This window comes from Medicago sativa, chromosome 7 (assembly GCF_051527215.1).
Source record: "Medicago sativa cultivar Bolivia chromosome 7, Bolivia_mono, whole genome shotgun sequence".
Taxonomy (NCBI): Eukaryota; Viridiplantae; Streptophyta; class Magnoliopsida; order Fabales; family Fabaceae; genus Medicago; species Medicago sativa.
The window spans coordinates 92,716,344-92,730,996 of NC_140755.1; the positions used below are offsets into that span (position 1 = coordinate 92,716,344).

At 33.5% G+C, this 14,653-nt stretch overlaps 1 protein-coding gene across 2 annotated transcripts; it reads left to right on the plus strand.

The window, feature by feature from the left end:
- The first annotated feature begins 1,335 nt into the window (after positions 1-1,335).
- Positions 1,336-14,360, plus strand: LOC146910349 (myosin-6-like). 2 transcript variants are annotated; one of them, XM_085722382.1, is made up of 39 exons: positions 1,336-1,568; positions 2,328-2,456; positions 2,687-2,830; positions 2,952-3,097; positions 3,178-3,337; positions 3,492-3,550; positions 3,636-3,795; positions 3,992-4,141; positions 4,241-4,377; positions 4,459-4,605; positions 4,730-4,831; positions 4,929-4,986; positions 5,111-5,212; positions 5,770-5,807; positions 5,899-6,025; positions 6,140-6,310; positions 6,395-6,526; positions 6,649-6,758; positions 6,844-6,904; positions 7,244-7,421; positions 7,521-7,726; positions 7,881-8,000; positions 8,342-8,440; positions 9,284-9,496; positions 9,635-9,774; positions 9,861-9,978; positions 10,064-10,108; positions 10,195-10,275; positions 10,372-10,542; positions 11,075-11,230; positions 11,322-11,507; positions 11,720-11,845; positions 11,963-12,033; positions 12,152-12,251; positions 12,400-12,456; positions 13,089-13,145; positions 13,303-13,383; positions 13,473-13,549; positions 13,925-14,360. In XM_085722382.1, the coding sequence occupies exons 1-39, from the start codon at positions 1,566-1,568 to the stop codon at positions 14,037-14,039; spliced, it is 4,533 nt and encodes a 1,510-aa protein (XP_085578508.1). In that variant the 5' UTR covers positions 1,336-1,565; the 3' UTR covers positions 14,040-14,360. The 2 variants fall into 2 exon arrangements, with proteins under 2 accessions (XP_085578508.1, XP_085578507.1); XM_085722381.1 differs by lacking the exon at positions 1,336-1,568 and adding an exon at positions 1,793-1,921.
- Positions 14,361-14,653: the final 293 nt, after the last annotated feature.

A 14,653-nucleotide genomic window follows, 5' to 3' on the forward strand; every position in this document is an offset into this window, starting at 1 on the left:
ATTGAGGTTAGGTAAAAAAAAAATGGATTTATGGGTTTTTGGTTTTATAAGATTATTTCGGTGAAATCTAAATTTCTAGTTTTATTCGATGAAGATATGAGTTTGATGAGTTTTTATTTTTTTCGTAAAAAAAGGATTATAAGGTTACATTTTATAAATACAAATGATTAAATCTAAAAAATATACATGACAGAAGTGTAACCCAAAATTAAATTAAGGGATGAATTGTGTAATTTTGTATATCATAAAATTAGTAGAATGTGTTTTTGTTTTTACTCTTTTTTATTAATACTTTTTACAGTAATACACAATTTTTAAGTATTATTTTAACTTGGGTCAAAATATTCTGTGTTTAAGGATATTTTTGTCATCTTATAAATATATTTCTTTCTCTTCTATCCAGTCATTAATTTTCGTATGATTTTTTTCTTTCTGATTTTTCGATTTTTTGTTTTACAAAAACAAAAAGATAGTTATTCATTTAAATTAACAAAGTGCACCAAATAAAATCATATATTCAATGCTAAAAATATGAATGATGAATATGTGAATAAATTTAAAACACGCAAATTAATAGTTAAAATAAACTCAAAATGTTCATTCTCTTTAATGAAAAATTCATGCAAGTCTTACTAAACCAATCATTGGAGTCTCATATAAATTTAACAAAATTCACAATTTTTTTTATAGAGAAATGATATTTGTACAACAATTTTAAAATAATTTATGAAAATTTTTCTCTTTTATACTCACATTATATTGATCTACCAAAAAAGTATTCACATTGTATTCTTTATCATCTCTTTCCTTTTTCTCTTTCTATTGATTTTGATCAATAAAAAGAGAGGAAATTAAGGTTGTTCTTAAAGTTGTCACAAAATATTGGTAAAAATACCATCGCTCTAAATTTCAATCAATCAAAAAGTAAAAGTATTTGAAAAAATTGATCTTAAAGAATGTGTTGTGCAAGCATTAGTTTTATGTAACGTTAGATTTTGGACAAAAACAACATTGAGTCTGATTGTGACCTACCTAGTCATGAAAAGGCGCAATATAAATCAACACACCAATGGGCATTTATGGAAAAGCACCTGCATAACAAAGGAAACGTTTCATTCTTACCCTCAACAAAAACATCCAAATTTCAACAACATCGTTTCTCTTTTCAAACCAAATCAAAATAAACAGTTTCCAAAAATAAAAAGAAATAAATAAATTTGACTTTTTTTAGGCCAGAAGCCAAATTTGGTAAAAATATAAAATAAATAAATGAAAGAAAAAGAAAAAGAAAAGAAAATGTGTATATGATTCTACACCGCTCTAAACTCTGAAATCAAATAGCAGCAATAGCACTCAATCAATGCTTCTAAAGTTTTGAACTTTTTTTCATTTCAAGCTTCTCATTCATTATTGTCTTATTATTCACATTACCCTTTTGATTTCTTCTACATTTTGGAGATAAAGTTTGTATTTTTAAAACTTTTGCTGCAAAACTCGACGAGAAAGTGCAAAAATCTTTCATTTTTCAGTAGCCATTGGAGTTAGATCCAGTTACAAGCTCAGTGATGGTATTCTTCATTTCTCATTCATTTGGGTTTTATTCTTCTTCTCTTGCTTTAGTCAATTTCAAGTCTTCCATTATTCCCTTTTGTTCTAATTAATTATTGTTTTTTGGATAATGGGGTTGTTGTTTTCATTCTATTGATGCAAATGGAGTTGTTGCTGTTGTTGTTGACCTGTGTTTATCAACTAATCTGCTATAATAAAATATAAATTAGAAAACAGATTAGTGGTTATGTTTTTTATGAATGTGCCCCCTTTATTATTTTGAGCTGACAGTGTAGTAATCCAATTCTGTAGTAGTAGTGGTTTTAATCTTAATTAGGTTTTCGGAAGAAAAAGAAAGCCGATGTCTCGGAAGGTTTATAGTTTATGTATATTTTTTTGGTACATTTGTAGTTTATATTGATTTTTAGTTATTTTACCTGGAATGTTGTGAATTTTTTTAGTGCGAATGCTGTTTCTGGAAATCGGACCATGTTGGATTGGCATTGTTGGTTATAACTTTGTAAATTTGTCGCCATTATTTTATTGATTCAATTAAGTTATTTCGTTGACTTAAGGGTAAAAAGCAAATATGGCGCCATTACGTTGCTGATTCGTTTAAGTTTTTTCCGTCGACTTAACTGTTAAAAGCTGGGTTTTTTTTTATTTGTTTTTTAATTTGGTCTAAATTTGCAAATATAGAGAATTTGACCTTTCTGTTTACTTACGTGTTTTTGAGTTTCGCCCTAGTTGCGTGATTATGGATATGCTTTGTATTGTAGGCTGCTGCTGCCAATCCCATTGTTGGGACTCATGTTTGGATTGAGGATTCTGATGTAGCTTGGATAGATGGTGAGGTCGTGGGGGTCAATGGAGAGGAAATCAAAGTCCTTTGCACTTCAGGGAAGACGGTGAGTGTATTTTGCAATATTTGCTAAACGTTAATCTTGGCCTTCGACAATACATTTTTTTTTGTTCTTTGAATTAACAGTTTTACACGAGTGCTTTGATTTATTTGAATCTTTGAAGGATAGCATTGTGTAGATATTGCATTTTTTTTTTCAACTAAGAATTTGTAATTTCCGATGCTTTAAAATTTGTGAATTATGTTCCCTCCATATGTCTGATTTGCAATGTGCAGGTTGTTGTTAAAGCTTCCAAAATTTATCATAAAGATACTGAAGTTCCACCAAGTGGAGTGGATGATATGACAAAGCTCGCGTACCTGCACGAACCTGGAGTCCTAAATAATCTGAGATCGAGATATGATATCAACGAAATTTATGTACGCATTTGGATTCCTAACTCTCCTAAGATTGCATCTGTTGCGTATCTTTGTTTATTAGAAATCTTCATGTTTCCATGCTTTATTAATGTGTGCAATAATATCAACATTTTGCTTCCAGACTTACACTGGGAATATATTGATTGCTGTGAACCCTTTCATAAAGCTTCCTCATTTATATGATATTCATATGATGGCACAATACAAAGGAGTAGCTTTCGGTGAGTTAAGTCCACACCCCTTTGCTGTTGCAGATGCAGCGTATAGGTAACTTTCATATATGTCCTGTAAATTGAGCATGCTATTATGTTACAGAATCTAACTATATAAATTATTTCTGCATTTAGGCTCATGATAAACGAGGGAATCAGCCAGTCAATATTGGTTAGTGGTGAAAGTGGAGCAGGTAAAACAGAAACTACGAAGTTACTCATGCGATATCTTGCTTACATGGGTGGGAGAGCTGCAGTTGCTGAAGGTAGAACTGTTGAGCAAAAAGTCCTCGAGGTGCGAAAATTATATCCTTACGAATCTATTTTGGCAAGCTGGTTTGACTACCGTAGACTATTTATTTATTTTGTTAATCTTATTCAGCATCTAAGTTTCTTACAACCTTAACAAACTAAAGTATAACCTTTTCCCCCTCTTCCTTGTTTTGCAGTCAAATCCTGTCCTAGAAGCTTTTGGCAATGCAAAGACCGTCAGGAACAATAATTCAAGGTGGAAATTAACAAGTGTCTGCTTATAGCGCAATTTTTTATGGCATATCTTATTTGTTTTATTTTCTCACCTGCGACTTTTGCAGTCGTTTTGGTAAGTTTGTGGAGATTCAATTCGATCAAAAAGGAAGAATTTCGGGCGCTGCTATCAGAACTTATCTGCTGGAAAGATCACGTGTTTGCCAGCTGTCAGATCCTGAGAGGAATTATCATTGTTTCTACATGCTCTGTGCTGCACCTGCAGAGGTAACAAGATCCTTTTATATTAATTTGTTTCAGGCTTGGAATTTGGATCATAAAATTAAAATGGAGTTACTAACCATTAGAAAAAACTGTATGAAAATGGACTTGTAGAATGTTTGGAAGTTCTTTATAAATTCATGCTTGGCATTTTGAGGTTTGTGCTTTAATATTTCCTGTCCTTTGATTTATATATTTACAGGTTGTTAAGAAGTACAAATTAGGACATCCAAGAACATTTCATTATCTGAATCAATCAAATTGCTATGAGTTGGAAGGGCTTGACGAATCCAAAGAATATATTGCAATAAGGAGAGCAATGGATGTTGTTGGAATAAGTATTGAGGATCAGGTATTTTTATTGTGAGTTTCTTTAGTTTCACGATTAGTTTCTTCAACTATGATCTATGATTCAATGCTTTGTTTTTCCACTTCGCACACCTCTCTCCAGGATGCAATATTTCAAGTTGTGGCTGCTATTTTGCATCTCGGGAACATTGAATTTGTGAAAGGGGATGAGATAGATTCATCTATGCCCAAAGATGAAAAATCCCAATTCCACCTACAGACTGCAGCTGAGCTTTTCATGTGAGCAAACATTGAACATTTGCACTGTTTCAAGTTTTATCTTTCTTTCCTTTTCCACCTTGACTAAAAAAAATTATGCAGGTGTGATGCAAACGCACTTGAAGATTCTCTTTGCAAACGTGTAATTGTTACTCGCGATGAAACAATAACAAAATGGCTGGATCCAGAAGCTGCTGCACTCAGTCGAGATGCTTTGGCTAAGATTGTTTACACGAGATTGTTTGACTGGTAAGTCTGTGAGCAGATTGGTCAGATATGCTTTTACGAAACATGATTTGAGGTATTGGCAAATTTGGTCAATTCGCTCCAAGTATAAATCTTGTTTCAGTAACTATCTGTCATTCCTTTTCAGGTTGGTTGATACCATAAATAATTCCATTGGTCAAGATCCTGAGTCAAAATCCTTAATTGGTGTGCTGGATATTTACGGTTTTGAGAGTTTCAAGAATAACAGGTGTGTAACTAGTACAACTTTTGTTGTGTAATTAGCACGGATCAGTCTCTTCAAGTGAACAATTTTGTATATTTATATTGTCATGTGTACTTTGCAGTTTTGAGCAATTTTGTATTAATTTGACAAATGAAAAGCTTCAGCAACATTTTAATCAGGTAAATTTATGAAAGATAGATTTTTTTTTTCCCTTATAATTGCTTGTTTATTTGAAGCAGACAATAAATCTCCTTTTTGTTTATTCCACATGCTACTGTTGAGGTCAAATATTTTGTTTTACAGCATGTTTTCAAAATGGAGCAAGAAGAATACAAAAAAGAAGAAATTGATTGGAGTTACATTGAATTTGTGGATAATCAAGATATTTTGGATCTGATTGAAAAGGTTTTCTCACTCTGAAATCCTTATGTTGATTGTTTTATCTCTCGCTGCATGATTTTATATAAGATATTCAATCTTGATAAATTTTACTCTCTCCGTCCCAAGTTTTAAGTCATTTTACAATATCAATGAAACATTAATTTTTCTTTTCCTATCATACCTTTTACTATTTATTACTCTCCCTCATTCCAATTCTATTAATTTCTCTTTCCCTGACCAGTAAGAAAGGATAATTTTGTATAGTAACTCATAATTTCTCTATCCCATACAAAATTAACTATATTAATTTGTGAGAAATTGCCATAGTGACTTATAATTTGGGATAAAGGTAGTATGTATTAAATGTGTTGGTGATTGGTTATGGTCATAATTCACTTCTCAAGCTCAGTTTAATATGGGTGGCTGTATATCAAAGATAAATTGGCTTGAGAGTTATTGGTAATTTTTCTATTTTTCCTTTTGATAGACTAGTAATATGATTTTGTTTGGTACTGTCATTAATGATTTTATTATCATTTGAAATATTTTTAACTTTGGAATTGTCTTGCATTCATTTTCAGAAACCTGGTGGCATTATTTCGCTTTTGGACGAAGCATGGTACACTTTGTACCGATAACCCATATATTATATTTTTGTTTTAATTATTTCTATGCATGCTCAGTTAGTTGTATATGTTTGTTTTATGCAGTATGTTTCCTAGATCAACACATGAAACTTTTTCCCAAAAGCTGTATCAGACCTTCAAAGACCATAAAAGGTTTAGCAAGCCCAAATTATCACCTAGTGACTTCACAATTTGCCATTATGCTGGCGATGTAAGTTGTTAAAATTGTAATTTTAGCTTAGAAATATAATAACTAGGATACATATATTATATAATAATATATGTCAATAATGCCAGTTCTGATTTGTTTATTCTTTTTCTGTAGGTTACTTATCAAACTGAGTTCTTCCTTGACAAGAACAAAGATTATGTTGTTGCAGAACACCAGTCACTTCTTTATGCTTCCACATGTCCCTTTGTATCTGGCTTGTTTCCTCCTTCACCCGAGGAAACTTCCAAACAATCAAAGTTCTCTTCAATAGGTTCCAGATTTAAGGTGCTTTGAATTTATTACAAAACAATTAATTTGTCTTTCTTGCTTAATCATTGGGATCGTAAAAACTCATCATATGTCCTGCAGCAACAATTGCAATCTTTACTTGAAACTCTAAGCTCCACTGAACCACACTACATTCGATGCGTGAAACCCAATAATCTTCTTAAGCCGGCAGTATTTGAGAATAAAAATGTTTTGCTGCAACTGCGCTGTGGGGTAAGACTGCTACCATTTTTATCCTTTTTTTTTTTTTTTTTACCATAGACTCATGTTGTAATTGAAGGTCAACCATAGAATAAGTAAGTCTATACTTATTAAGATAGTTCACCTGGTTGTAGGGAGTTATGGAGGCAATCAGGATTAGCTGTGCTGGTTATCCCACTAGAAAAGCCTTTGATGAATTTGTCGATCGATTTGGCCTTCTTGCTCCTGAAGCATTGGATGGAAGGTATCTATGTTGTTCATCTTCCTTATCAGGAATCTTAGATGTTATTCTGAAAATGTTTACTTATTCCATATTTTAATTATGTTAGTTCTGAGGAGGTCACTGCTTGCAAGAGGATCCTAAAGAATGTTCGGCTTGAAGGTTATCAGGTAACCAATACAATGTGGCTTAACATTTAATTCTTATGGAATTTTTTATTTTTATTTTATGCTCATTGTTGCTGGGAGAATTGGTAATATTTCCTTTTCCATCCTCTTTGCATGCTTCGCATTCACTACCATTCTGTTGGGTGTAGATTTTGAAAGTGTACTTTGGGTTTAGGAATATCATATTTCATGTATTTGTCATGTGTGTAACGAACATGAATTGCTAAGAATTCGCATCTATAGTTACTTCTATAATGTTCACCGTTGCATTTAGTGATTGCAGATTGGCCATAGAAGGTTATATTATCTTTTTCTAACTAATTTTGCCGGTTATTGGCACAGATTGGTAAAACAAAGGTGTTTCTTCGAGCTGGTCAAATGGCAGAACTAGATACCCGTAGAAGTGAGATCTTAGGAAAGTCAGCAAGCATTATTCAGAGGAAAGTTCGCTCCTACTTGGCACGTCAAAGTTTCATTTTGCTTCGTGTGTCAGCTTTGCAGATTCAAGCTGCATGCAGAGGTCTCTGCTCATTGCTTCTTAAGATGTTAGCTCACAGTATGGAATTGGGGAATTACTTAGACTGTTGACGTCTGTTGTCTTACTTTGTACTAATTGCAGGACAACTTGCTCGGCAAGTTTTTGAGGGAATTCGGCGGGAAGCTTCTAGTCTGCTCATTCAAAGGTGTTTCCGCATGCATATTGCTAAGAAGGCGTACAAAGAATTGTATGCCTCTGCTGTCTCTATCCAGACTGGTATGCGGGTGATGGCTGCTCATTGTGAGCTTCACTCTAGAAGGAGGACTAGTGCAGCAATTATCATTCAGGTAGGGTATATTTTGAAGAGCTATCAGTAAAAGATATTTTAAACATTTTTACTGTTATTGTTGTTCATCCATTGAATACAAACTTATTATTGGTGAACTTTATTTATTTTCGTTTAAAAAACTCTTCCAACTCAGATGAATTTTTGTCGTGCAGAGCCACTGTAGGAAATACTTGATACTACTTAACTTCACAAAATTAAAGAAGGCAGCAATTGCAACACAGTGTGCATGGAGAGGAAAAGTTGCCCGGCGAGAACTGCGGAAACTCAAGATGGTAAACACCTTTTAACCCGTTAATCCTTTGACTCCGGCAATGAATGCATGTTTTAAGTAAAGTTGCGAGTTATAAATATCATATTACTGATAGAACTCAAGATATAGCTTGCTGTGACCGCTGAACCTTATAAAGGGCTACCTTGAAATTCATAGCAATAAGCTTCATATGCATCCGTATGTGTACTTTATATGCTTTTGAACGAAAATAAGATAGTGGAATGTGCCAACTTTATATGTTTAAAACTATTAGATCTTATGACCAATTGGTTGTGCATTGACAATTGACCTCTTTTCATGTTCTCATTTAGTGATTCAGATTTTTCGCATTTTTGGTTGTAGGCTGCAAGAGAAACAGGGGCTCTGCAAGATGCCAAAAATAAGCTTGAAAAACAAGTTGAAGACCTTACATTAAGATTGCAGCTGGAAAAACGTTTAAGGGTAAATGACTATTATTTTGCTATTAGTGTATGTTAATTGGTGACAAGCCTTAGAAGCATATGGCTTCTGCCTGATTAGCAGCAAGAAATAGTATATGGAATGCAATTTTAGGAAAATGCGAAACATTTGTAGATTAGAAGCAGTTGTAAACCAGCGAATTCAAGCGGGGTGGTTGAAATGAAGGTGTTTTATGTGATACAAAAGTACCGTTCAAGTTGAAGAGAAATTTTTAATGCATATCTGCAAGACCGACGATGTTGTATGGGACGAATTGTTGGGCAGTAAAGAACTGGCATGAGAATAAAACAAGAGTAGCAGAGATGAGGATGTTGCTTTGGATGTGTGGTAAGACTAGACGTGATAGGATTAGAAATGACAACATTAGAGGTTGGGGCAGCACCTATCATAGAAAAAATGGTGAAAACTCGGCTTAGGTAGTTTGGGCATGTAGAGAGAAGAGATGTAGATTCTATAGTAAGGAGAGTAGATCAGATGGAGGAAAGCCAAATCACTAGAGGAAGTGGAAGACCTAAAAAACTACAAGAGAAATTATATCTTGAAATTAATGAGTTGGATAGAGATATGATAGAACATTATGACGTCGTTTGATCCATGTAGTCGGCCCCACTTAGTGGGATAAGGCTTGGTTGTTGTACACTGGAAATTTTTCAGCTGTATGAATTAACAACTCCAATTTCAGTGAGATATTGTAGTGGAATGACATTGATTCGTGAAATTGATAAAATAGTTTTTTTTGTTGTCCTTTTCTGGTAAACATGCACGAAAGTGGTAATACAAAATTTGGTATCTGACCTTGCAATAAACTTCTAATATCAAATATAGGTGGACGTGGAAGAAGCAAAAGCAAAAGAAAATGAAAGATTACAGTCAGCTTTGCAAAAGATGCAACTTCAGTTCAAAGAAACTAAAGTACTTCTTGAAAAGGAGCGGGAGGCTACGAAAAGATTGGAGGAGAGAGTTCCTGTCATACAGGAGGTTCCAGTTGTTGACCATGCTTTGTTGGAGAAGCTAAGTAGTGAAAACGAGAAACTCAAGGTGAGATGCTTTGTTGACCATGCTCTGGGTTTTATTTAAAAAAAGTATTATTATATTGATGGTATGCTTCCGATATTTTAGCATAAGATAGTTTACTGAATTTTATTACTAATATAATGCTTCTCGAATTTTTTACAGAACTTGGTGAGTTCACTGGAAAAGAAAATTGACGAAACAGAAAAAAGGTATGAAGAGGAAGCTAAAGTTAGTGAAGAAAGGTTGAAACAAGCTTTGGATGCAGAATCGAAAGTAATCCAGATGAAGACTGCGATGCAAAGGTATCGTTCATTATAAAGCTTTGTTGATATCAGATTAAGATTTAGTTGAACATTATTAACATTTATTTCCTAATTAATATTGATAGGCTCGAAGAGAAGTTCGCAGACATAGAATTTGCAAACCATGTTCTTCAGAAACAATCTCAGTTAATAAACTCACCTGTGAAAACAGCAGTGGAGAACCTCTCTACCCCTGCATCTGAGGTAATTCATACCAACGAAATTATGTAGGTTCTCATTCTTAGTATTTGCGCATGGATTGTTTGAATATTGACATTTTGATATGCAGAAGTTGGAAAATGGTCACCATGTGGCAGAAGAACCATATGATGCTGTAAGTACATTGTTTGCTACTATTTTTGGGTTCCGTTTTTAGAAGCGACTGTGTTTAGTAGAATAAAATATGATTCATCTTTCCAGGATACATATGTTACACCTGTAAAACAATTTGTTGCCGAATCTGACGTGAAATTGAAGAGATCATGCAGTGAACGACATCATGTATGTGCTTAAGTTTAAGAATTTAGTTATGTTGGTTTTTTTAGTTTTTTCATGCAAGGGTACCATTCTCAATTTTAAACTCTTGTTATGCTGTAGGGGAGTTTTGATTCACTCGTCAACTGTGTTAGTAAAAATATTGGGTTCAATCATGGAAAGCCTATTGCTGCATTTACTATTTACAAATGTCTTCTCCACTGGAAATCATTCGAAGCTGAAAGATCTAGTGTATTTGATCGCCTTATCCAGATGATTGGTTCTGCAATTGAGGTGACTTTCCTATTTTCTATTCTAAATTAGACTGTGGGCACAATAATATCAGGAAAAATCTTCGAAAACAAATTAGACTTGGGACAAAAGCATTTAGTTATGAAAAACGCCATGCAAATCATCCTATTAGTTGTGATAATTAACTTGTATTTCATGTTAAATTGCAGTTAGGACGAGAGCATTTAGTTATTAAACATGCCGTGCAAACTAATAATCTTTGCTTGGTTTGCACTTTGCACCAAAAATATTGTTTCTTTGTTGTCCTCTCTTTTTGTTGGGGAAGTTTCATTAATTATTCATCCAAGTGCCAAGTCAAACACATGATTATGGTTTTAATCTCTTTTAATAATGTTTTTGTGATAAAAATTATTGAATACAGTCTAGTGGAATGAATTGTTAAGGCTCTTCGTACAAGTTGTCCAAACAAGAATTATAGTTTTACTAGCTTTTGTATTGAAGGTTTGGGGTATCAGTAGGTGTTTAAAATAAGTTATTACGATTCTTCAAACAGACTCTCTCTATGGCCTTGCAGGATCAAGATGACAATGCTCTTATGGCCTATTGGCTGTCAAATACATCAGCATTGTTGTTTTTACTTGAACAAAGCCTGAAAACTGGGAGTTCAACAAATGCAACCCCAGTTGGAAAACCACCTAATCCAACATCCCTCTTTGGAAGAATGACAAAGGTAATTAATATTACATTGTATATTTTCTGATTTCAATTAAGCACTTCAAAATGGAAATATTCCACTTATTCATTCCGAGGGTAAATTGCAGAGTTTTCTTTCATCCCCTTCTTCCGCCAACCTTGCTTCACCTTCATCAGTAGTACGCAAGGTAGAGGCCAAGTACCCTGCTTTGCTTTTCAAGCAGCAGCTCACAGCCTACTTGGAGAAAATATATGGCATCATCCGAGATAACTTGACAAAGGAGTTAACATCAGCTCTTGCACTATGTATCCAGGTTTGTTGAAATCTAGTTGGAAACTCAAGTTAATTTTAAACCAACAATTATCGGATGGATAAATCCGGAAATATTGTCTAATCCGAAATAGTTTTCCTTTTATGTTCCTATATACACTTATTTTCTAGAAACTTCAAATGGATCGAGTTTGCATATTGTTTAGTCAAAAAATTTGTTCTGCTTCTTATGCAAACCACATTGATGATACACAGGCACCAAGAACATCAAAGGGAGTGTTACGATCTGGCCGATCATTTGGTAAAGATTCCCCGATGGTTCACTGGCAGAGTATTATCGAATCCCTCAACACCCTCCTCTGTACACTGAAAGAGAACTTTGTAAGGAGCTTTGTGACTATATTATTAACATCTGAATATTATGCAATTACCTCTCTGTTAGCCTTGTCCATTCATTTTTTTTAAATTGCTGAAAGATAATAATATTTTTGGTTTCAGGTTCCTCCAGTTCTTATCCGAAAGATCTTCAGTCAAACATTCGCATTTATTAATGTTCAACTCTTCAATAGGTACGTGATTTTTACATACACCCTTTAACATAAAAGCCATTTTTGTTGTATCATAATTTTTCTATCTCATAAATATGGAAAAATTAACAACTCTTTCCTCTAAAATGGTTGCTACTAGTCTTCTAGTTCGTCCCGGTTGTTGCACATTCAGCAATGGGGAATATGTGAAAGCTGGATTAGCTGAATTAGAGCTGTGGTGCTGCCAAGCAAAGGAGGAGGTAATTTGTTTTCAATTTTACTGTAATGTGTTAAAGACTTAATCTTGAGTTAGCACGTATGTTACTTGGTGTCGTGATGACATGTCATTTTCGCACTGGTTTTCACGTCCTTAATAAAAGCTCCAAAATAATTTCCTTATGTTTGCAGTATGCAGGATCGTCTTGGGATGAGCTCAAGCATATAAGACAGGCTGTTGGATTCTTGGTAAGTGTGTCTTGTTAGATAATATAGTACCTTTTCATACTAATATTTCGCCAAATTGTTTTAATAATCAATAATCAATGTTGGTTTTCTGCCTTTCACAATTCATGCTATTTTTATTTACTTGATTCATACATACCTCAGAGAGGCCAAGTCTATTATGATTAGGTTTTGTTCACAACTTGACTGGATATAAATGTCTATACACATTTTGAAGTAACCTCCACCGATTTTCTCGTACAAAATGCTCTTGCATTAGCTCTAGAAAGAAAGTCATGCTCAATAAAATTACAATGAGAATAAATAATTTCAATTTTAAACTTAAAATTTATCCGAATAGTAACAAGGATATCATTAGTTTTAGAATGAAAATCTTGCTCAATAAAGTTACTGAGACAAAGTGCCTCTTGCATTAGTTCTTGGAATTACATGAATTGTGGCATCAGGCCTATATGCACCTGTGCAGCCCGCTCTACTTTTACTGTGCAGACGGACAATTGAAAATTGAAAATCATGGGAACTTTTTTTTTTTACCATATTAGTTCAAAGACAAACACGTTTTGTATGAAATAATCTAAATCCAATCTTGTTTTAATTACTTCCACATTGTTTAATTTTTGTATCTTATATAACAGGTTATTCATCAGAAGTATAGAATATCCTACGATGAAATCATTAATGATTTATGCCCTGTAAGTCTTTATCCATCTCAAACTCCACATGCGTGCATGAAACCTGCGTCTCTCATTTATACTCATGCCATTATACTAACAACTATAATCTCATCGTCACAGTTTTTAGAGTTTATATACTTTTTATCTCATCATTTCCCTGGTTTTGCTTCTACAGATCTTGAGTGTTCAACAGCTATGTAAAATATGTACACTCTACTGGGACGACAACTATAATACACGAAGCGTATCACCACATGTAAGTTTTTGTCGATATTTTCTCCAATCACGCAAAAGGTATCCTTGAAATGGCAAATGTTTGATTGATGCGTTTAAATATTCCTTCAGGTCCTTGCAAGCATGAGGATGGACTTGGACTCCAATGATGCTCTGAACGATTCTTTCTTGTTGGATGATAGTTCCAGGTGAGGGTGCTTTACTAACACGCACTTTGAGCTTTAATAAAATCATGCAGTGGTGGAAATTATCTTGATACCTTCCAATATAATAGAAGAAAATTGATATAGTGAAATTCTTGGTCAAATATTATAGAAATTATATGCTATTAGATTTTTTGGAATTGCAGTTGATTGAGAGATTAATTAGAACATATTAAAGATATTCAATAATTTAGAGATTAATTTTAGATATTGTTTTGAAAAAGACCGAAGCTATTTTGTTTGTTTACTATAATATTTTTTTTTTTATATTTTTTTTAGTTTAAAAAGAAGTTATAAAAAGTTGAAAAAGACCGAAGCTTATATTATTTGTTTATATTGTTTTTTTTTTTTTTTTTACAGCATTCCCTTCTCAGTGGATGACCTCTCTACATCTCTACAAGAGAAGGACTTTTCTGACATGAAACCAGCAGATGAACTTCTTGAGAATCCAGCATTCCAATTTCTAATTGAGTAGCCTTACCTTGCTCTTTTTTTTATTGTGCCATTGGTGCTTGTAAATCCCCTTTTATATTTACTTTCTCTTTTACATTTTTTCCATTTAAAAGGAAAAATATAGTGCATCTTTTGGCCATATCCCTGCATCATCATGGTGCCTCAGCTGTATAGTGTTTTTTTTTCTTCCATTCTTTTGTTGGCATTCAACTATAAAATTTTAGTTTATTATACGGGGAGGTATTTTTTGGGAGCTTGCCCTGTATTTTTTTTCTTTTTGTACCCCCTTTTTGTAAAGTCACAGGAATGAAGAAATATATGAAAAGCAGGAATTTGAACTCTAGTTATTATTTTGTATTTTTTGTTCTAATTTTTTGGGAGCTTTTTCTATTTCGTCGGTAAGAATAATTTCATTCGTACACAAAAATAATGATTATTACAAGCCAATTTATTAAGCAGTGATTGATGGGTGGCACTTTGGTGACATAATGTCACCGTGACATTAAATCTGGGCCACACAAAGGTGTGTGTTGTGTGACCCAGATTTAATGTCACGGTGACATTATGTCACCAAAGTATTATCCAAGGCGATCCCCTGAGAACAATTTGAACTTAGAAGATAGAACACCTAAATCA

Bases quoted from the DNA above. Each gene is read 5' to 3' on its own strand.
- LOC146910349 (XM_085722381.1), top strand. The intron at 5,808-5,898 runs GTACACTTTGTA...TGTTTTATGCAG, and splicing joins TCGCTTTTGGACGAAGCATG to TATGTTTCCTAGATCAACAC. The intron at 13,384-13,472 runs GTAAGTTTTTGT...ATATTCCTTCAG, and splicing joins CACGAAGCGTATCACCACAT to GTCCTTGCAAGCATGAGGAT.